General features: G+C 32.6%; 1 protein-coding gene across 1 annotated transcript in view; it reads right to left on the bottom strand.

Annotated features, from left to right (window-relative positions):
* Positions 1-7,041: 7,041 nt before the first annotated feature.
* Rap2l (Ras-associated protein 2-like) overlaps positions 7,042-23,056 on the bottom strand; it is a 30,657-nt gene continuing 14,642 nt past the window's right edge. Inside the window, exons 2-3 of the mRNA XM_089242880.1 lie at positions 21,082-21,640; positions 7,042-7,988 (exon numbers count right to left, since the gene is read on the bottom strand). Coding sequence (XP_089099006.1) covers positions 21,087-21,632 — 546 coding nt within the window. The 5' untranslated portion in view covers positions 21,633-21,640 and the 3' untranslated portion in view covers positions 7,042-7,988; positions 21,082-21,086. The remainder of the gene's footprint in view (positions 7,989-21,081; positions 21,641-23,056) is intronic.

The raw sequence follows: 23,056 nt of genomic DNA, 5'->3' as shown, positions 1-23,056 counted from the left end.
TCATCTGCGAGCTATTAGCAGAATGTTGCCACCGTCCATTGCACGGAGCCATTCAGCATATACATACGCTCCAAGGAGAGGAAATTCTGTCTTCATAGCTTAGTTGGTAGGGCGTGGGGGGGGGGGAAAACTTGGGGGTCTGCCCCCCCCCCAAATGTGAGAAAATGACAGAAAAAGATGGCAAAATCTATTGTTTTATCACTTTGGCCCCTCCCCCAAACCAAGTATCTGGCTATGCCCCTGTGGTAGAGCACTCGCCCGGCAAACAAAAGACCAGGGGTTCGAGTCCCAGTGAGGGAAGAAATGAATTTTTCTTTCCTGAAACATTGATATCTTCTCACTCAGCCAGTTTTCTGTATCTGTCGCATGTGAAATATTATTTGCATATCTGTAAAAATTTGAGAAAGAAAAGAGTTAAAATTTATCAAAAAATGATGCAGATGACTTTTGTGAGGCTCGGTTTTTAAGAGGCATTTGTTCGACACAACAAATCATAACATTTTCAATATACTCAAGTGAAATTTTCACTAGTGTTGAATTAATAAAATGTGAATGAAGCTGGTTGTATGAATAAAAATAATTCATACACTTGCATTTGAAATCTATGATTACGTAAACTTGTTTTTGTGAAATATTTCTAGACCAGAGGCACACCGAAACAGCTTTTATTTTAAATTGCTTTTAATTATATGAAGTAAAAGACTGGGGGGGGGGGGGAATAATGGTTTTTTGACCATTAATATATTTATTTTGGCTCGAAACACAAAATTCATCGAAATGAGACTGGATCTCACTCCTATTTCAAATATTCAACTAGATATTGAAATGAAACTCATCTCATCCAGACAATTTTTTATTTATTGCACAGCTGCCAACTTTAGAGAATGAAAATTTGGGAAGTTTTTCGCACGGATCCAAATTCTGTACAAAAATAAATGAAAAAGTATATTTTAAAACATTTTAGGAATTTTTAAATTAATGAAAGGGAAATTTTAAGGATATTTTCCTGTTGCGAAAACCGTGCAAGCGATCGCTAATCATGGCCAACAAGTCCTTGGGATAAATTACCTCACAAAAATCAAAAAATCTATCGGGACCCAAAACAGGACAAATAGATAAAGCAGATACACACGATTGTGCCAATTTTGGATTTTGAAAGGCCAAATTGACGAATTTTGTGTCTTCTCCCCAAAAAAAATGAATTTTTTTTTTTGTGATTTGACGAAATGCGCCAATTTACACAATCCTCGTGAAGCAGCAGTTTTTTTGTTTTTCAGTTAAATTCTTGGGAATAATTTTTTCCCTAAATGTAAGGTTTTTTTTACAATCACGAGCAAAATTCTGGAGGTAAAAGAATTTTTCGGGAATCTAGGAGACTTGGCAGCTGTGTTATTGCTTCTACCATCCTTGTTGACCATCCACAATTTCATGTACGCATCTCAAAAACTTTTTTGAGAAAAAGAAAAGGTTTTCTAACACCATGAATAACAGCTCTAAGGCTAACCATTCAAGCAATATTATGAAAATATATCAACTTGCTCAAAACTTTCGAGATATGTACATGAAATTGTGCATGGTCAACAAGGATGGTAGGATCAATAATCAAAATATAATAATTGGAATCTGGTGTGTGTGTGTGTGATGGGGTTTTTATTTCAATATCTAGAGTTTTATATTTGAAATAGGAGCGATCCAGTTTCATTTCGATGAATTTCGTGTTTCATGCCAGAATAAATATATCAATGGTCAAAAAACATTATTCCTTTTCCCCCAGTCTTTTACTGCATATAATTAGGGGAAATTTAAAATAAAAGTTGTTTCGGTGTGCCTCCGGTATAGAAATATGTTAGAAATATTCCACAAAAACAAAGTTTACATGGTTTTTCTTCATATAAATTTCAAATGTAAGTGTATGAATTATTTTTATTCTTCGTTTTTGTAAACACTTTAGTGAAAATTTTACTCGAATATATTGAAAATTGAATGTGTTACGATTTATTATTTCAAACAATGCCGCTTAAAAATCGAGCCTCTGAAAAGTCATCTGCATCTTTTGATAAATTTTAACTTTAAAAATATACAAATAACATTTCACATGGTTGGTAAAGATAGTGAAAGCAACAAATTAAAAAATAAAAATCATCGAAATCTGTGAACATGGGTTTCATGGCTGGGCGATTTGACCTAGTATTGAAATTTATACTTGATAAAAAGATCTAAAAATCACAGAAGCACAGTCATATTATGCAACTAACATTCATTAATTTAGTCCATCTAAATATTCTGGAATAATATCTTTTATATATATTGTGATACAATATACTTTCCTTTGGAAAAGAACCACCTTTAATGAAAAAAAAGTGCTTATTAAGAATTATGAAAATTTTCTATATGTTGAGTGTTTTCTGTGTTTCATTACTTAAAGAAACACTGAGGGGAAAAATTAGAATTGCGAAAAAAATTGTGAGTTTTTATTTTGAAAAGAAACATTTCCTGTGATAATTATTCCTATAGATAGCCTACTTCTATACAAAACCTGTAGTAAATTCTATTCAAGGGATAAAAATCTGTCTATACCAGTGGTTCTTACGCTCCAGAAATCTGTGATGTGCGTCACAGAACAATTACCGCTACTGCTAATTGTTCAGAAGTGCAAAAAAAAACTATTACATGTATGGCAATTTTTAATGCAGAACATTTCCTGTCAGTCAAGGGCTCGTTGCAGAACAATGCAAAACATTCTGCTTTGGGGCAGTTTAGTAGATGTTTTCACTTATAAAAAACCCTTGGGTCATTCCATTTCAAATCACCCTAGCAAAATGCCAAAATGACACCCATAGTCTCAGATTTCAATGATTTTTTTTCTGTTTGTTGCATTTACCATCCTTATTAACCGTGTGAAATATTATTTGCATATCTCTAAAACTTTTTGAGAAAAAAAAAATGTTGAAATTTATCAAAAACTGATGCAGATGACTTTTCCGAGGCTCAATTTTTAAGCGGCATTGTTTGAGAAAATAAATCATACCTTTTTCAATTTTCAATATATTCAAGTGAAATTTTCACTAAAGTGTTCACAAAAACATACAGAATATAAATAAAAATAATTCATACACTTATATTTGAAATTTACATGCAAAAAAATTATGTAAACTTTGTTTTCGTGGAATTTTTCGTTAGAAAAAATACAATTTTTCAAACATATTTTTAGACCAGAGGCACAGCAGTTACCAAAACAACTTTTATTTTAAATTTCTCCTAAATATATGAAGTAAAATACTGGAGAAAAAAAATAATGGTTTTTGACCGTTAATATGTTTATTCTGGCTTGCAACAGAAAATTCATCGAAATAAGACTGGATCGTTCCGATTTCAAATCATTCAACTAGATACTGAAATGCAACCCATCATCCCAGATTCCAATTATTATTTTTTATTTATTGCTTCTACCATGCTTGTTGACCATGCAAAGTTTCATGTACATATCTCCAAAACTTTTTGAGAAAAAAAAATGTTTTCTAACCTTACGAATGACGTCTCTTAGGCTAACCCCATTCAAGCAATATTATTTGTGAAAATATATCATAACTTTTCAGATTTTCAATATATTCAAATGAAATTTACACTAAAATGCTCACAAAAAAATGTAGATTATGACTAGGAAAGAAAATTTAAACCTTTGCATTAAAAAATTAGATTGCAAAAAAATCTTTGAAATTTAATTTTTTAACAAAAGCTCCTGCTTTTCTCACGGCATATTCAGTGACATTGAACTCTTCAGATTTTTTTCCTTGTTCCCCTTTCTTAAAGCAGGGGCCAGACTTAAAATTTGCAGTTTTCCCCTTGTTGTGATGGGTAAATTGAGTCTTATTTCTAATTAACTTTATCAAAATATTCATATTTGCTTTCTGTTTAATATCTTCATTAAGTGTGCTTTGAGATTCATTTTCTGGTAATTCTTCTTCAAAAACTTTACAAACATTTGATTTTAAAGTGTTGCAAGCAGATTCAACTTTTCTTTTGGCATTGTTTGACTTGCACTGTGGAGCTACCCTATGAAGTTTAATTGGTGACTCTTCTATGTTCTGTAGAGATTAATTTATTTCTTCAAGTGCTTCTTGTTTAATAATTGACATTTTTCCAAGTTACTTCTCTACATTACTATCACTGTTCATCTCTTCACAGTATTCAGTTTCTTCATTTAATTTATTGTTGTTTATATTCACTGTCTCTACAGGCATGGCATATTTTTTGCCCTGGAATTGATTTTGTACAACCATTTATTTCATTTATACATGAAAAATACAAATTTACTATCCTTAAACCTTTTATTTTTTTCTTATGACATTTTAAAGGATTAAAGCATGCTTCCGGATATATTTTATACTTTGAGAAAAAAGCTCTATGATGCTTAAACACACAGTAGATAAATGTTCAGAACTTTCTCCACTCCTCAATATTGATGTCCGATGGGTCCAATGATGTAATGGGTAACAGATTTTACACTTTTGCATAACACTTTTTATGACAGTCAGATCCAGTATAAATTCCAAGTGTCTTTTCTGACATTTTACTTTGAATTCCAAAATGATATAAAATATTTAGCTCAAATGGAAATTGTGTTATAAGAAAAATTTGCTAACCCGGGAGTAGGCTACTTTATGGAGCACATTCTCTGTCTTCAGCAAGATCATAATTGAGACTTGCATCATTTGATACGGGGGGGGGGGGCAGTTTAGTTCTAACACTTTTGTTTTAGTGTTCACAATGAAGCAGCAGCAGCAGTGACTTTATCATCACCTGCTGGGATGATAAAGTCTTATAATTAAATAAAACACCAGCTGCCCTCTGAAGGACAAAGACCAGTGTGCTATAGTTCATATCTTCACAGAAGCTATTATTATTTTTTACAATCATCATCATCACAACAAGAAACATCACATCTTATATATCACCACCAGGCATTATATACATTAGGTTTTCAATTCTACTCTCTTCCATCTGCCTCAGCTACAACAATTAGGTTGTAGCTGATAATTATTTCATTCTTTGTGATTTAATGCCTCATATTCTGGCTTTTTATCAGCAATTTTAAATTATTTCTTGGGAAAAATATATAGAGGCTTGTGTTAAATATTATAATGTAGATTTTTTTTCACACAAGTATAACCATTTCATATTTATCATATACATTAAATATATGTTTATTAAAATATATGCTGTAAAAATCAAAGTAATTAAAAAAAATTTAACACTGTTGTGGTAAAATAACTTTATAATTAAGCATGTTAAAAAACTTCAAAAATTAATCTATATATATATGATTAATATTATCTGGTCTTTATCAAATACAAAATAATTCTTTATGCAAAAATATATCAGATTGCAAAAGTTTGTCTTTGTTGCATCATAAGAAATATTTATAGATCAACTAAAAGTGAAATTAATTATTTGGAATTTGAACACTTCTAAGAATCTGAACATGAATGTTTAATTTAAAAAATTATTTCATTCACTGAAAACCTTTTTTTTTCACCAACTACCATTTGACACATTACATTAACATTTCTAATTATTTCATGAATTCATTTAATCGTAGAATTTTAAAATTTATCAATTGTTTTGAATTATTGCATTAACTACTCATGGAACTTAATTTAATGAATACTGTAATAAATGTATAAGCGTACATGAAAAATTAAATATAAATTTCTTTTTACTAAGCATGAATCATTATATTAAGTCAAAATGTACAAATATAATTAATGTAGTCATATAAGTACAATTGCGTTTTGTTACTCAAATGTATTAACTGTCAAAATAATGTTTACTTTTCTACAGTCTTCTTAATATATTAATAGGATTAAATTTTAAAAAAATTGAAAATTCATGCTGTGCATCCAAAAAAAAAGTGTGTAAAAAATTGTGTTAGAAGCACATGGTAGAAGCAATAAATAAAAAATAATAATTGGAATCTGGGATGATGGGTTGCATTTCAGTATCTAGTTGAATGATTTGAAATCGGAACGATCCAATCTTATTTCAATGAATTTTGTGTTGCGAGCCAGAATAAACATATTAACGGTCAAAAAACCATAATTTTTTTTCTCCAGTATTTTACTTCATATATTTAGGAGAAATTTAAAATAAAAGTTGTTTTGGTAACTGCTGTGCCTCTGGTCTAAAAATATGTTTGAAAAATTGTATTTTTTCTAACAAAAAATTCCACGAAAACAAAGTTTACATAATTTTTTTGCATGTAAATTTCAAATGTAAGTGTATGAATTATTTTTATTCATATTCTGTATGTTTTTGTGAACACTTTAGTGAAAATTTCACTTGAATATATTGAAAATTGAAAAAGTTATGATTTATTTTCTCAAACAATGCCACTTAAAAATTGAGCCTCGGAAAAGTCATCTGCATCAGTTTTTGATAAATTTCAACATTTTTTTTTTCTCAAAAAGTTTTAGAGATATGCAAATAATATTTCACACGGTTAATAAGGATGGTAAATGCAACAAACAGAAAAAAAATCATTGAAATCTGAGACTATGGGTGTCATGGCGGGGTGATTTCACATGGAATGACCCCCTTTAAAACATAAATAGGCACACAAATCAATATCTCCAACTGCGACACACACTTTGAGAAAAAAAAACTCCGGTCTATACAGTTTTATCGCTCTCTTCAACAACTTTTTTTTTCTCCACGAGGAAGAAAGTTGTTGGAAGAGAATCTAGACACCTTTCTCTAAAATTTCCTGTTAAAAACTGGATTAATTCGACCAACCTGACTCTCCACCCAGAAAACATATCTTTTTCACATTCATTGAAATACTAATTAATGTGTAAATAATTAACATATGAACCCTACTACCTCCTACTTATATTACATCACACAAGTTAAAAAAAATCATTATTTGAAGTTGCTGGAAAAACATCAAAAATGTCCAATTTAAAATCGAGATACCATTGTATGATAATTTCACACTCAGACAGTCATATTGCATCTAAATTACAACGAAAAGGTATAAGGCGATGACGTTTCTCAATATATCTTTAATTCATTCAATATATGGACTATATACTCTGATTTTGATATAAAGGGCTAAAAATATACATGATACAAAATTATTACTTTACACATATGAATACAATTTACAATAAAAGCAAAGTAAAATGTTTTCACATTTCTTCGTCAAGATTAAAGCTAAGCGTGTCCGGAGAAAAAAAAACGACAACGGAATTAAAAAAAAGAAATAAAGATTCCACCCGATAATGATTAATTTTGTATGACTCCTATTTCGATGACAAACTAGTATTTTTACATAACGGTATGAGATTTCCCTACGTGTGTTTGATATGATGATAATAATATGTTAAATCATTAAGTAGAAACGATTGCACAAAATTGCAAAATAGAGATAAGGAAGGAAAAAAACAAAAGACGGAACAATATTTCATATAATCACAGCGCACATATATTTATGTATATATAGAGGGGGAAGAAACATATACACAGAAATAATTAGGTTTCTCGTTCATGCAATAATCACGTGCTTATTATTTTGTCGAAAATCTCCAACTCTTTAACGCTCGACAGCACACAGTCGAGTAGAATCATCATCTTTTTTTCCTTCCGCCACACGCACAGACACACGAAGCAGAGTAAAGCGGCGAGCACTCTTGAGCACAAGGCATTGTGGTTAGCACACAGTATTGCACTAGAACCTCCTCCTCCTCCTTTCAGTATTTTTTTCATTTTGAGACAGATATATAAGAGCGAGAGATTAGAGAGAGAGAGCTGAGCATCTCGAGTCAATTTATTAAGGCATCCATACTCCACTTGAGTATTTCTTTGACAGACTATTTTTCATTTGGTCCACAATAACAAAAAATATTGTAATGATTTTTTCCCCGTTTTAATCATTTTTGTTTTCTTTCCTTTGTTTCTTTTCCCTTTCAAATGCAATACTTTAAGAGAGCCTGAAAAAAAGAAAGAAACGAAAACATTTTAAAAATAGTTATGAAATGATTAATTTAAGCAGTAATTATATGCTAATGATAAACACAAATACGTTCCCTGTTGTTCAGTGGGAGGAAAAAAGTCTGATTAGGTCTGACCTGAGATACAAGATGTGAAGACGGGGGAGGGCAACCCCCCCAAGACAACATAATTGTAGCATAATAAAAAAAAACCTGCAATTTTTTTTTAAATTAAAAAATATAGCACTATTTCAGTATGTTACATTGAGGCAAGATGATTCGAAACAAAGCAAAATGACGGAAAGGACTTGGTTACACAAGGTGACAAAAACAATTTTCGGCCAAAACAGGGATACTAGCAACCACAGATAATAATTTTCTGCCTCTCTTCACGATATATATTACATTCTTTTTAGTCTTGCACAGTGCAAAGCGTGTAAACTACAAGGTATAGTGTAAATAAGTCGAGGTGAAACAAATGGTTTTTTTACTGCATTGTCTATCCGTTTTTAAACATATTTGTTTATATTTTACTATTCAATGCTAGTGTAATCGTTTCTGACAAATGAATGACTTCCTAGTTCTTTGCTGAGCATTGTAAATACTATTTATGCCTCTGCATGCCCTAAAAATACAGAAGACAACTGAATGATACAAACTAGAATAGAGGAATATGTATCCAACTGCTTTGTTATGCAAACTGTTGTTTCACCTATACACAAAATGCAGACCATAATTTTGACTGCTATAGTCCAAGAAATAGTAAATAAAAAATTACTTTTTTCCATCCAGATAGAAGTTTATAATGACTACTCTACTTTTTGAACCCTCAAACTGTATAAGCAAATGAAAAATTATTAAGCCAAACGGTCCACATAAACCCCTCCCCAAACAACCTTAAAAACAATATAATTTCTGTTTAGGCAGAAACATTAATTGCAATCTACTACATTTGTAACATTTGGCAATATATTAATGATTCCCTCCTCAATTAAAATCAATTGCACAAATGTTGATAGGATTTGGTAGGAAAAGTAGGATATTTTATCAAAAAGTAGGACAAGGCGGGAGCCCTGAATAATGGGAAAAAAAGTTTTTGTTATTGTGAAGTATAATTTAGTTTTTCGAAGTTTTTTTTTAAACAACTGGCTTTTGTGAAGATGAATTTTTTGGAAAGAGAAAAAATTCAACTGCCTCTGCAGGGAATCAAACCCACGTCCTTTCACTTTCCGGGTGAGCACCGTAGACCACTAAGGCAATGAATCATGGGCGTTCACCCGGAAAACGAAAAGAGGTGGGTTCGATTCCATGCAAAGGCAGTTGAATTCTCTTTCCCAAAAAATTCATCTTCGCACAACAGCCAGTTGTTAAAAACCTTTGTATGGATAGCAGAGAATGATGCAATCTTTTCATAAGTCGCCATCTGGTGGCAGCAAAAAAATTTTTGGCAAACAACTTTTAGTTAGAGAATATTCTCTCGTCATGGTGAAAGATTTCAGTTGGTTCATTAAAGTTTTTTTAAACATTGAAGATTATATTTAAACTATTTTAGTATAATATAAGAACTATTTTAGTATAATATGAAATTTTAGGAATACAGTCGTCTCCTTGTAGTTGCTGGGGGTTGCGTTCCAGGAATGACAGTGAATGTGGAAAATCAACAAACAACCCAAACCAAAAAATTTTACTCTTTAGGCATCTCAATTTTTACAGTATCTGCTTTGTGTGGAAGAAGTAGAGTGGGAAAAGGGGGTGATTCAAGGTGACGCTTTCTGGGTAGAACATGTCCGTCCCATTTCTTCTAAATTCCAGTTAATTTGTTGCTGATTCATACCAAATTGATCATTTTCTGCACACGAGGGCTAATTAGACCGGGACCTACAATTTATTGCCAATTATGAACAGCAGGCTTGTTTTTTATTTTTTTATACTCATCGACAGGTTGGTACGCTAATCCCTCGATGGGGGACTCCTACTGTAGCAACATACCAAACTGTAATTTGTGATTGCTACTAAGGGCCATTTGGGCTTCTTTTGCTAAATTCCACCCCCCCCCCTTCTCTGTATTCCATATTTCTAATTGACAATGTGTTGTTGTTGTATAGTATGTACAAGTTTTACGACACTTAACTTGTTTTATCGCCCCACAGAAAAACACTTTCCACATGAGAAACGTGTGGATCCAGGATCCATATAGTAGCAGGTGTAGCTACAGCAACGGCTGTTCAAATTTTACGTTCTTATTTCTTGATACAGTTTAATCAGGGTTGGGTTTTTGACATGACAAGCATCAAAAACTTGTTTAAACCGTTGAAAACCTAAATTAATAAGCTTTTTTAATAATTTTTTGAACACAATAGGTTATAACATGATGAAAAACTTACTTTTTTTCATATTACAGGGGTGAAAAATAAAAATTTTATTTTTGTAGCAGGAAAAATTATTTTCACATCAGCAAAAATGTTTTTGTAGCAGCATTTATCAGTTTTGTACCACTTTAAAATTTTGGCAGCAAATACAGTTTTTACATACATATAAGCAGTAGCACACACACAGGATTACATTTTACTTCAAGAAATAGTGTTATTGCAGCTCAGAAGAAGGGGGTGTCTCCCCCCTCCCCCCCCCCCATCTTAAGGTACAAAATATATAGAGACTTCATCTAGAAGAAACAATTATATTTTTTTAAATTTTTAAATAATAAAAAAATGAGACTTCTTGATATTTATATTTTTACATTTTCTACAATATCAACAAATGAGAGGCTTTTAATTTTTAACATAGACATTTTAACACATGGTGTATATCATCATTGGCATTTGCCTGTTGTGGCGCTGTATTTGTATCAGATTTCAAAAATAATTTGAAAATGAGTGTTTTTAGATTAAGCTTGCAGACTTGGTATAATCAGCGCCGTCTTAACGCACGGCCCGGGGCCTCACAAAAATGAAAACTGGTTAAAATCTTTTAGAATTTACACAAGGTAGGGCCCGAGCAAAACCCTTGGCCCGGGGGCCCATGATGCTCTTAAGACAGCTCTGAGTATAATCACTAATTTAAAAAATCACTAAAGGAGAGGCTTGAAACACTCATTAGAATAGCAATTATTTTTCTTTTTCTTGCCGCTGATGCAAGTGTAAATGATAAATGCACAAATACGTGTGTACTGCTAAACAACATGCTGTTGTAGGATATTTTCATAGTAGTATACAGTAGCGCTTCTGTTCTCTTCAGTTTCAAGTATTTTTGAACGTTTGATCTTGCTTCTTTTACCAGAATTTACCCATTTTATATTTAAAATAGGTTTTTTTTCTTCAGTTTGCTCTCGATTATATTACCTGAATTTGATTCAACATACTTTGAGATAACTTCTTTTGCTGGGTCATTCTTAGAATATTTATTAGAAATTCTCAGAAATTTAATAGGGTAATTAAAAACTAGACTTAAATTATTTTTAATCTAAATTACAGAAATAAAAAGGAAATAGTTATTTTCCGGATATTATGCTGAGGTGAACTCGGAAGGAAAAGTCATCATGTCTCCGCCGGGACTCGAACCCAGGCTACCAATGTCTCCGCTTCAGCGCCTCACTCCACAGTGCACGAAATAAGGAAGGCAGGGTCATGTCTTCAGTGGTGTAGATGGTAGCATGCTTGCCCAGTATGCAAGAGGGCCTGGGTTCAAGTCTCGGCGGAGACATGATGTCACATGAGACCGAGTTCACCTCAGCATAATATCCGGAAAATAACTATTTCCTTGATATCTTGGGCTGACAGAGAGAAAAAGCCATCTATCTCTCTCTATATAGAAATAAAAACTATAAAATAATGATTAAACGATTAAAAATTTAATAGAATTATTCTATTTAAAAAAAAAAATTCAATCGGAGTACATTTGTTTTCGCTCTTTACTTTTAACTGATTTGTGATTGCTCCATGCATTTTATTTTCCAGCATCTTTGACAGATTTCCAGTCTGTTGTTTTACTATTATTACTACTAGTTTTCAATTAGGCCTATTTATTTTCTACTATTCATTTTCTTGATATGCCATTTCCTTTTATGCTATTCACAGACATGTTTGATGTTGGAAAATGGTTTCCAGATGAGCATTAATTAAAATTACTTTGTCTAGACCATGGTCGTGGTTGGTTTCAAAGGAATGAAAAGGTAATTCATGTAAGTGTTGCGCTTGTTATGTGTTCAAGTGTTGTGATCTATCTGCCAAATCAAAAATGAGCATGAAAATTAAAATCTTTTCTGCAAATTTCAAACTGAATGTTTTGGATGGAATAATTCTGTGGTGTTTGGTCAGAACATATCTCCAAAAAACGGCTTTTTGATCTAAATGCATATTTTGCTAATCATAACAAATTAAAAGTGATAAATGCACAAATACGTGGGTACGACTAAGCATGTTGATGTAGGATATTTTCATTTGTATTTGTGTGTATACTTTATTTTTCACTTTTAAATGACAATGAAAGTGCTTAGAGCTCAGAAATGTGATTTTGCAGTTATCATGTTCGGCCCAAACACCACAGAATTTGCAGAAACCATTGTAATTTCTGATTCATTTCATCTAGCTGGAACACCACTCAGATAGTATACAATAAATATGTGTATGTTTATGAAGTAAGTGAATATATAGTGCCCAGGATAAGAGCTTTAATAATCAAACTGCTTGTGTTATCTCTCACAGGCACTGACCTATGGGGTGGGGGTTGGTCACCCTGATCACCCAAGCGAAATGTGAATGATAATATTGCATTCAATAAATACGTTGAAAATTACTTGTATCAATATTTTTGATTAAATAACAAATTCAAAAAAACTTCGACTAAAAAACAAAAACTGCTGTATTTTTCTCAAAAAAAGTCAGAAGAGAAAGAAAACCATAATTGCCCCGAAAATATTTTTTACAAAGGGACCTGTGAAAAATTGTGACCTGGGTGTCCATAGAAAATAACGACCTAGGCAAACCACATTCCCAGATGTGGAAGCCCCTGGCTGTCGGTATAACTGCTCAATCTAAAGCATTGTAGCCTGCGTGGGATGACCATTAAAAAAGGATTGGTCCTGGGCAATTTGTTTTATAGGTTTGTTAGATCTCGTATTTTATGATACAGACCAATGTTTCTCATAGTATTCAGATCATGGAAGGGGTGATCACCTTCCTCTAGAACCGAGTCTGTTTTTGGAATCGTCTATGAACTGTAGATTCCAATACAATTAGCTACAATTAGCCTTGGTATGCAAAATATGATAATGATGAGACAAAAATGGTCACTAGCTTTGAGGGATGCTAGCTTGTTACCGTATCATTTTCATTATCGGAGTGTCTACCACATACCCAAAGAAAAGATTTGTGAATTTTTGTTGGCCTCTGCTTGTCTGCCTAAATAAGCTTTGCTGGAATCTTACATCAAATACCTTTCAAACCAACCATGACCATGGTCTAGACAAAGATATTTTAATTAATGAGCAGCTGGAAACCATTTTCCATTGAACACTAGACATGCTGGTGAATGATGTAAATGGAAATGACATATCAAGAGAATGAATGGTAGAAAATGAATAATAGAAAACGTGGAAGCAAACCAAGAGACTGAAAATCTGTTAAAGATGCTGGAAAATAAAATACATGGAGCAATCCCAAATCAGTTAAAAATAGGGAGTGAAAACAGATGTACTCGGATTGAATTTTTTTAGAAATAAATCAAAGGAGTCAATTTTTTTTTTTTTTTAAATAGCTGGAAACAGCAATTGAAGGGTTTTTGGTTTTTCTGTGGATGAGAAGTAATTTGCTTAGTTTAACCCCATTTTATACATTGTCGGAAGCTTAGGCACCAAATCCTGGGGACGGGAGGGGGGGGGGGGACCTCAAGCTAATTCCATTCACGGCCCCCAGAGGAGAACAAATGGCGTCATCGAAAAGTCAACTTCTATTGTGATGCAACTTCAGTTTTTTAAAGGAAAATTTAGTTTGTAGTGCAAGATGGCACAGAATTGAAGAATTTCTGTAGTTTTGTAGCAGTATGTAGCAAATGAGGGGAAAATTGCCAAAACTGTAGCAAAATGTAACAGACATTGGAAATTGTAGTAGTTTGTAACTGATTTTCTACTCCTGATATTACAATGTTTTATTTTTAAACATTAATTTATTACAATAATTAAAACAAAATATTAATTATAATTTGCAATTTTCAGTTTTTCAACATAAGAGTTTAGAAATTATAAAATATAGATTTTTGTAAGTAGATTTTGTACTAGATTTTTTGTAAAAATTCTTCACTTTGATATTGATGCACCTGACATTCTAAACCTTATTACTTTTTATTGCCCACAAATCAATCTTAGATGCCGTAATCTTTTTTATGTTTCTCCATATCGTTCTAATGTTTTGAAAAATTCTCCATTGTACGGATTTCTAAGATGCAGTAATACTGATGTATATTTTTAAATTTTTATTTCGCATATACATGTTTTTATCTTTAATTCATATATGCAAACTGTAACTGGGCTTTTGCCTGTAGTTTGTATTTTTAAATAAATAATTTCATGGTTTATTTATCCAAGCTATTTATTACCTGTGTTCAATTTGATAAGCGGAATAGAGCTACTTATTCAAAATATGTATGATAGAGCATCTGGGTTAGGTTTTTGATTTCAGAAACTAAATCAGTATTAAAACAGTCAAAAACTTACTGTCAATATTGTCAAATGGTTTTTTTTTTAATCTGATAGATATGTTAAATAACAAAACACTTGTTTTTATGTAGATTAAAGGGTCTTATATTCCGAATTACAATTACTAAGAAAAAATATATATTTTTATATTCTAAATTTTTTGATCTGCCCAAAATTTTATTCCATATAAAAATTCTCACACAGCATCTGTTAATACACTAATTACACTCATTTACTTTCACCTAAAAATTTCTTATCTCAGGGTGTAAAAATTCAGAGTTTTAAAGAGTATTTTCAACCAAAGCAAAGCTGACAGGACTTGATACCTAAAGCATTTGTTTTGCACGTTTAAATACACAGCTTCAATTGGAAAACCATTACATTATAAATGCTAGTAAATATACCACATCATAGTGCAAAAGTAAGAATAACCAAGTTTGATTAAGGATAAGTTACAGGAGTTTCTTAAGCATCATATACAAGCTAAGCTAGCATTGCCAAATTAAATGACATTTTGGTCCTATAATTTAGTATTTTGGTCGGAGTATCATTTTAAGTATCATTGATTATTTAGATAATTTAATAATAACAGACATCAACATCACATAGGCCTATATGATGTAATAAACTTTTTTAAACACTAATTTGTTGTAAAAACAGTACAGCAGATGATTTATATCAATGCACATATATAAGCAGTTGAAGGAACTTTGGAAGGTCAAGAATCATCTTGAATCAGAGAATGTCAAATCTTTCCGTAGTTTTTCCTTCAGTGTTTATGCTATGCTTTGTTTTCTTATAAAATATACAATTTCAATAAACATATATATTATCCAAAATAATTCTGTGGAGAGTAGAAAATTATTTTACAATCATATTAAATATTTATTCTTTGTATAACATAGTCACTTTAAACATCACACGCAATTAACGTGTGTATTTTCAGTGGGAATTTCTATATTGAAAAGCAATATTTGAGGTTTTTGACTAAGATTTTTGATGGAGGGCTTTTGACGTGACAGTTTAAACCATCAAAAACCTGCCAACCTTGATTTGAATGCAGACTCACTGATGCCATAATAATGGGAAACAGCAGCAATGAAGCTAGCTTTCGTTGCTGCTGCCAATACTTTACTTGCAACTTTTTTTACTTTTAGAAACATTTGAACAACATTCTTGCATAAATATTTTCAGAAGCACCAGAGAAACGTTTAAGAGGGATGGATTTTTTAAATGTTTGTAGAACTTATACTTTGTTCCGATATGAGAATTATTAACTCAACAGTGTTTCTCAAAAAAAAAAAAGGAAAGACTGAATACTGAGAGCTGACTAAGTCAGAGCTGAAAGCAAAATCAAAATAGCCAGACACAAAGGAAGCTATTCTTATGATCACCTTCATTCTAAGATAAAAGTACATTGAAAAAAATAAGTTTTCCGAACTGAAATTCTACACTACTCAAAACAATTCCAGTAAATGTAGTTTTTATTCTATTGTGATTTTTAAACATTTCAATTGATATAATATTGACAAAGAAGGTATTCGTAAAGAGTTGTGTCACAAGAGTTAATCAACTAAATTTTAATAAATTCAAGTGAATAATACATATACTGTAATTATCCGGATCCATGTTCTTAAGTCAGCCACCTCCTTGGGCAATTTGCCTGTTGTGGCGTTGTATTTGTAATTGTTTGGAGCTTGAGCAGTGTATATTACTTGTAATAGAATTGCAATTCAACTATGTTGATTTCCAGGGCTGGACAAATCCCAGGTGCCAGTTTGCCATGGTGACAGAAAAAAATCAGTACTTGTGCCTAAAATTCTCTAAATGTGTTTGCTAAATTGGAGTAAATTTCTAAATTAGAGTTTAAGGGTGACACTAAGTTTTCTGATTTCACTATGCTACGTCTTTTAACATGGGAAAAGTAAAAGAAAATATTATTTAGGACCATTTATCTTGAGCAAAATACCATGTTTGGTTCCTAAGACATTGGACTGGCACAGAAATATATTTGATTTTTCAAGCCCGGCTGGTTTCATTATTTTGTTTTAAAAGTTCGAAATTGTGGCTACAAAACTTCAATTTCTCACTTCTTTCTGTTGGCAATCAATTCCTTTCTGCTGCATGTATAAGGTATTAAGAGTTCTTGCAGCAATTTTAAAACACTTTTTCAAACTCATCTTATTACATGCTTTTTTTTCCAACGTGTGCTTTTCCTGAAGACTTAATAGCATACAACTTTTTAAAAAGTCATTTCTCTAAATACTGTGCCAGTTCTGAAAGAATCCCTTTTTGATAACATTTTAAAAATATCTCAGAGGAATTTTCATGAGAACCATATGCAGAGTGCATAGGTAACAGTATGCTTGTCACTTTACTGGCAAACCGTTAATCCTAGAGGCATACTTCCAATTAGAAAAAGTATCCAAACAACATATAGAACTCAAACACATTATTCATGTTGCAAGGGGTTGTATAGTTATTTAATTAAAAAAGTAATTTTCATATGGACACTCTGTTCTAAAAAACACAATTATGTTGAAATTTATGAAAGTTGTTGCCCTGATTCTCTCCTGAGGCCAACAAGGAAAATTCCACATTTCTAAGTGCAATATTCACTGAGACATTGGAATTAAAAAAATGGGAGAAAGTTGGGGGGAAAGGCAGCATTAAATACGGCATGGCCATAGTTAGGATTTTTTTATTATTATTTTGCTGCCCAGGGCAAACATGATTTAGCCTCCCCACACCAATTCAAAATTTGATAATTATTTTATAAGGGTGTTTTATGTGTCCACCTAAAAAAGCAGTTGCCCCCCCCCCTCTACTTCTGGCCCTGAAATAGGGTAAACAATTTCACCCACATTTAATGCTGCTTTTTTTTCCCAACTGGAGAAGCATGGAGAACTATGGCCAAAAACCATCTAAAAATATCATGAACTCTGTGACTAAATTATGGCACTCAGTCCCCGGCAGTCCAAGTGTCTCTGGTTATGGCAGTGACCAGCAACACATGAAAACAGAAGGTGCTAAGAATCTCTGGGTTGAACCAGGCTGACATAAGATTACCTTGGCCATGTACAAGCATAATGGACGATCTCTTTCATTGGGGAAATCATTTACAGAAGTTGGGAGAAGATCTGGAAACAAATTGGAAAATCTTAGGCATCTGTGAAGCAAGAAGAAAAGGTGAGGAGAAAATCAAACTTGCCAGAGGTCATGCCTTTTACTACAGAGGACAAACAAGGGAGTAACTAGTGGTGTAGAATTTATTTATAAAAGGTGGAAAAATCATATTGTTGAGTTACACAGCACATCAGATAGTTGCAAAATCGGTCATGTAAATATCAAACAGATATTGGATACAGATTATTCAAGTTCATGCACCAACAACAAGCCATTCCAAAGTAGAATTAGACGAGATGAATATTAAAAGAAACCATTATGTCAAAATAGTAATGGGTGACTTCAATATTAGAATTTGAGAGAGAAGAAATGACGAAAGTTCAATCAGAAGTCATGATTACGGTGCATGAAATGACAAAAGAAAATGACTGAAATTTACAAAGAGCAAACAGCTATACATCATGAATTCATTTTTAAAGAAGAAACCCCAAAGAAAGTGAACATAGAGAAGCCCAACTGGAACAAGTGAGAGATCGACTATATTTTATCCAATAAGAAGAATATGATTCACGACTGTAATGTTCTCAACAAAATCAATACAGGAAGAGAGACCATTGACTTATGAGGTATAGAATGATGCTTAGCACTAAAGTGGAAATACAAAAACATATTAAAAATACAAAAACTGTCATTAATATGAGAATATGACAGATTTTCAAGAATATTGATATAAATTCCAGTTGGAGCCGAGGAACCAATTTGGTTTGTTGTGGTGACATCTTGTCCACTGTCACTACGATGAACAGAAATTTAACCTCTGCACTAAAAGTAGCAAAAGAAGTTGCTGGAGAAAAATAGAAATGAAGCCAATGAAGAAAATAACAGAAGAAACAAAAACTGATGAAAGACTGGATAGAATTTCGGATGAAGAATGGCCCTAAATCAAAAGTGGAATATATAGAACTTTACAAGACACTGCGAAAACGAATTATAGAAGATGTCAGAAAAGTTGTAAAGAAAGCATTGGAAGATAATGAGAGTTTGATATCAACATAACGAAAACTGTTTGTTGGGAGAAAGGAAATTTTTGCACTAAAAAGGAAATATGGAAATGAAATTATTAGTATTGTTGGGAAATTTTATAATACTCTGTAAGTTATAAAGTTTTCACATTGCCATGTCTTAAATTAAACCACTTTAATTGAGGAACAAAGATGGAGAGGATAAGGGCTGCAATGCTCGGTACTTCACACACAACCACAACAACGATTAATTGTAACAATAACTTTCACAGAACATTTTGTTTGTTTTATGCAACACTTGTATACATTTCTGTGAAAATAGAAGATATAAATGCTTTTTATAAAACTTAGTTTACATAGAAGTATTGCATAAAGAAAGTAAAATATTCTGTGAGTGTTACAAATCATTTGCAGCTTTTTATGATACAGGGTTGATCAAAAAAATTTTTCCTCATTTTTTGTTGGTCCCCTTAAAACACTTGACTGAATCAGCATTGGAAAATGTGAGTGCAAGTATTGTGTTTATATGCCTGAAAAAGTGTCTTAACTCCAAAGTGTCCACTGACATATGGCTATTAGTGCAGTATGTACTGTCATAAAATTATGTTTGAAAATGGGAAACTTTTAGTCAAAAGTTCACGAGTCAATGAAGATAGGATATGATGCTGCCATAAGCTACAATAGCCTATACAAGGGTTTGACAAATCTGGAAAAAAATTTAGGCATAAGCAACATTTCTTAGAAACCAAGCATTTTTTCCCAAAGAAAAATATGGTAAAAATTTTTTTTTTTTTTTTGGTTTTTCTCGAGCCTAGCTGACCTTTTGTCATATTGGTGAAAACACTTTCATGAATACTAACAATTTTGCATTGCCCTCAGACTCCATAGTATTCACCACATATTAAACACCTCCAAATGGCAACCTGGCATTTGTAAAACAATGGCCTCTACTGGTCTCAAGGATTTTTTAACCTAGCATTTACTTTTATGAAACAAAATCTGATGGCAGCTTTTGCCATCTCGGCCATTTTGACATAAGTGATGAGGCAGAAAATCTCTCAGGAGAAGTAAACAGCAATAACTTACTACAGAATGTAAATATTATAAGGTTTTACACTGGATTTAATATTATCTGATGCACAACATCTATGTTTTAATGAATGGTGCCAACAAACAAGACCTCCAGGAATGTTTTGCATAAATATGCCGTCGTGTATATATACATCTATCAATGCAAATATTGTTAGCATAATGTGGAAATCTTATTGATAAGTATCGTTCAATAAATCCCCCGTCCACAAAAGCAATGGCAAAAATTCAGCTTGGGCCATGTATGGTTTGAAGGTCAATAAATGTTGAAAGTGAATGCCAAATTTCATACCAAAACATTCATTAAAAGAGGCAGGGGCACTCTGTGCATGAACAAGTCTCTGATGACATTGCATAGCAATTAACATCGACTGTGTAAGATGTTCAGCGAACCTGAGAGAATATTCATGATGTTGATAAGATAGCCCTAAAATGCACAACTAGCCCTAAGGGCTATATGTAAAAAATACTATGTAAAAATATCAGTGTAAAAAGTTGCACATGTATCTTTTACATTGATTCCTTTTGAACTGTGTATGGAAAATTCACTGACAATAATTCACAGCCACATGATTCACCGAAAAGAAAATTCAACGCCATGCAATTCCCAGCTAGGAAAATTCACCTACATAGTGAGTGGATGGGCAGGTGAGTGATTGATCAAGGAACTCAAGGAGTTAGTGAGTGAGTAAGTGAATGAGTGAGCGAGTCACACACTGTCATTTATATGATCACTGACTCATTAGCTTATTTGCTAGATCATTCACCAACTCACTCACTAGTGATGAACTGTTGTCTGTGAATTTTCTAGGCTGTGATTTTTCCGATGGTGAATTTCCCTATCAGTGAGCTGCACAGAGTTGAATTTCCTGTAAATCATTTTAAACATGCACAACTTGCATATTAATGCAAATAGCAGGATTGTAAGGTTCATTAGATTGGAATATAAAAATAAATCTGTTTTTCCTAAGACTAATATGATAGCCTACATGTGTATAATGTGTTCAGTGTTACATATTAAAAATCATATATAAATACAATTTTCTCATGTATAAGGAATCAAATCCAGAGAGTATGCAGTATAATTAACTCATAAAAAGACATTTCAAAACGAATATAAGGAGACGATTATTAAGTACTAAAAATCAATATGCATAGGTATACTCACTGTTATCAAAGCACAACACAGCAGCAATAATTTTGCTTCTCTCTAACAGAGGTATAATTCATTTCCCGAACTACTTCGGCGAATACTTCGTTGACATTGCATTTGTTACGAGCGGAAGCCTCCATGAACGGGCATCCCCACAGTTGAGCAAGTCCCATCCCTTCGATTGTAGTGACTTCTCTTTGATGTTCCAGGTCAACTTTGTTTCCAACGAGTAAGATTGGCACACGATCCGAGTTTTTCACTCGCATAATTTGTTCTTTCATGTTCTTGATGTCTTGAAATGTCTGATGGCTAGTAATACTGTAAACTACGACGAATCCCTGCCCGTTCTTGATGTAGAGATCTCTCATCGAAGCAAACTGTTCGGTACCCGCAGTGTCTAGAATTTCAAGAACACACGGAGCAGAATCGACTTCGATCTCTTTTCTATAAAAATCCTCGATCGTCGGATCATACTTCTCGACAAACCTACCAGACACAAACTGCACAGTCAATGCACTTTTTCCAACTCCACCACTGCCTAGCACCACGACTTTGAATTCCCTCATTTTCAGTTCTGTTCAGGGACAATGTATAGAAAAGAAAAAGAAAATTTAGACTCACAAAAAAAAAACCACAATAACATACAACAAATTATAGCCTGAAAATTTCATTTGGCAACAGTTATTAACTTTATACAAACTGTTATAAGACATGCATTAACCCTTCAAGTGGCAATTAGAAATCACTAAACAACCCTTCAAAATTCATATCTTTTTTAATGAAGTAGACTTTCTTCCAATTTTCAACAGGTGCAAACTGGGGGTGGGGGGGGGGGGGAAGATAGGCCTATAGGAAAAAAGTTTACCATTGAGAAATCAACTTAACAAAATATCTGGGCTTGTCAATGCTAAAATAAGAGGCTTTTATTGAGGCAAGATATCTCATCATCGCTGATTATAGGGTTATATAAAATAAAACATACGCTATTTTACTTTTTTCATAGATGAACATGAATTTGACAGCTAGCATCAAAGTAAGAAGATTATTAGCCAAAGAATGAGGGGAAAAGTAGAGAAATTCTGATAAATGTCTCATTCTTTTGAGCTCTCCCCCATCTTCATATTGCTGTTTCTCGTTACTTTTTCACATTATATGCAGACTGTGATAATGATTTTTTCACAGAAATAACTTTTATTTGAGGCCTTTACCTCAGTGTGACCTAAAAAGTCTTCACATAACTTTTCATGTGCAAACCAATAAAGCTAGGAAGGCATGGTTTAAGACATGTATGTAGGCAATCCTAGTGCAAATTTCTGATTTTTTTTATCTGCCAGCAAAAGCTGTCAGTCGCCGGCAGATGGGCGATGAGTGAAGAAATGTGAGCACCGTCATACTTTTGTTTTTGTCAAAATGACAAAAAAGAAAAAGCAACACTACTGCATAAAATTTTGTGTGAATTTTAATGGTTCCAGAGTAGAAAAAATCTGGAAGATTCAACAGACTTTTAGAGATGAAGAAATGAGCACCACACTGATAAAGGAATGATATAACCACTTCAAAGATGGTCCCCATAGCAATGAAGAGTGAAGCACATTCTTGTGAATATTCAATGTGCACATTCAATAGAAATGTGGAAAAAAAATAAATTGTGAAAAACTGTATCCGTCGAAATTGTAGTTCTGATGATTGATAAAATTAAGCATCCATAATGTAATATTGTTTAATATTTTTTTCCATTTTTGCCTGGTCTTTCCCACTTTTTGCTGTCAACTGTCCCAGCGAAAATTCTTTTTTGCTGGCAAAAACCCAACCACGCTTAATTCATTGTGTCATTGAAATTGAACTTATGAAATATCCAGATATCTATTAATCAATTTACCAAATCGAGAAATTTAGGAGCCAGCCAAATTCTTTGAAAGCCAAGCTTTCTTTTTTTTAAAACCGTGAAAATAATTGTTTTTTTCTTACTTTTCATGTGCTTGGCATGTCT

The sequence above is a fragment of the Pholcus phalangioides genome, unplaced genomic scaffold, assembly GCF_987345545.1.
Source record: "Pholcus phalangioides strain wild (caught in Gottingen) unplaced genomic scaffold, Ppha-v1.0 ptg000015l_1, whole genome shotgun sequence".
Classification (NCBI taxonomy): domain Eukaryota; kingdom Metazoa; phylum Arthropoda; class Arachnida; order Araneae; family Pholcidae; genus Pholcus; species Pholcus phalangioides.
This window is presented reverse-complemented; position numbering and strand designations above follow the sequence as displayed.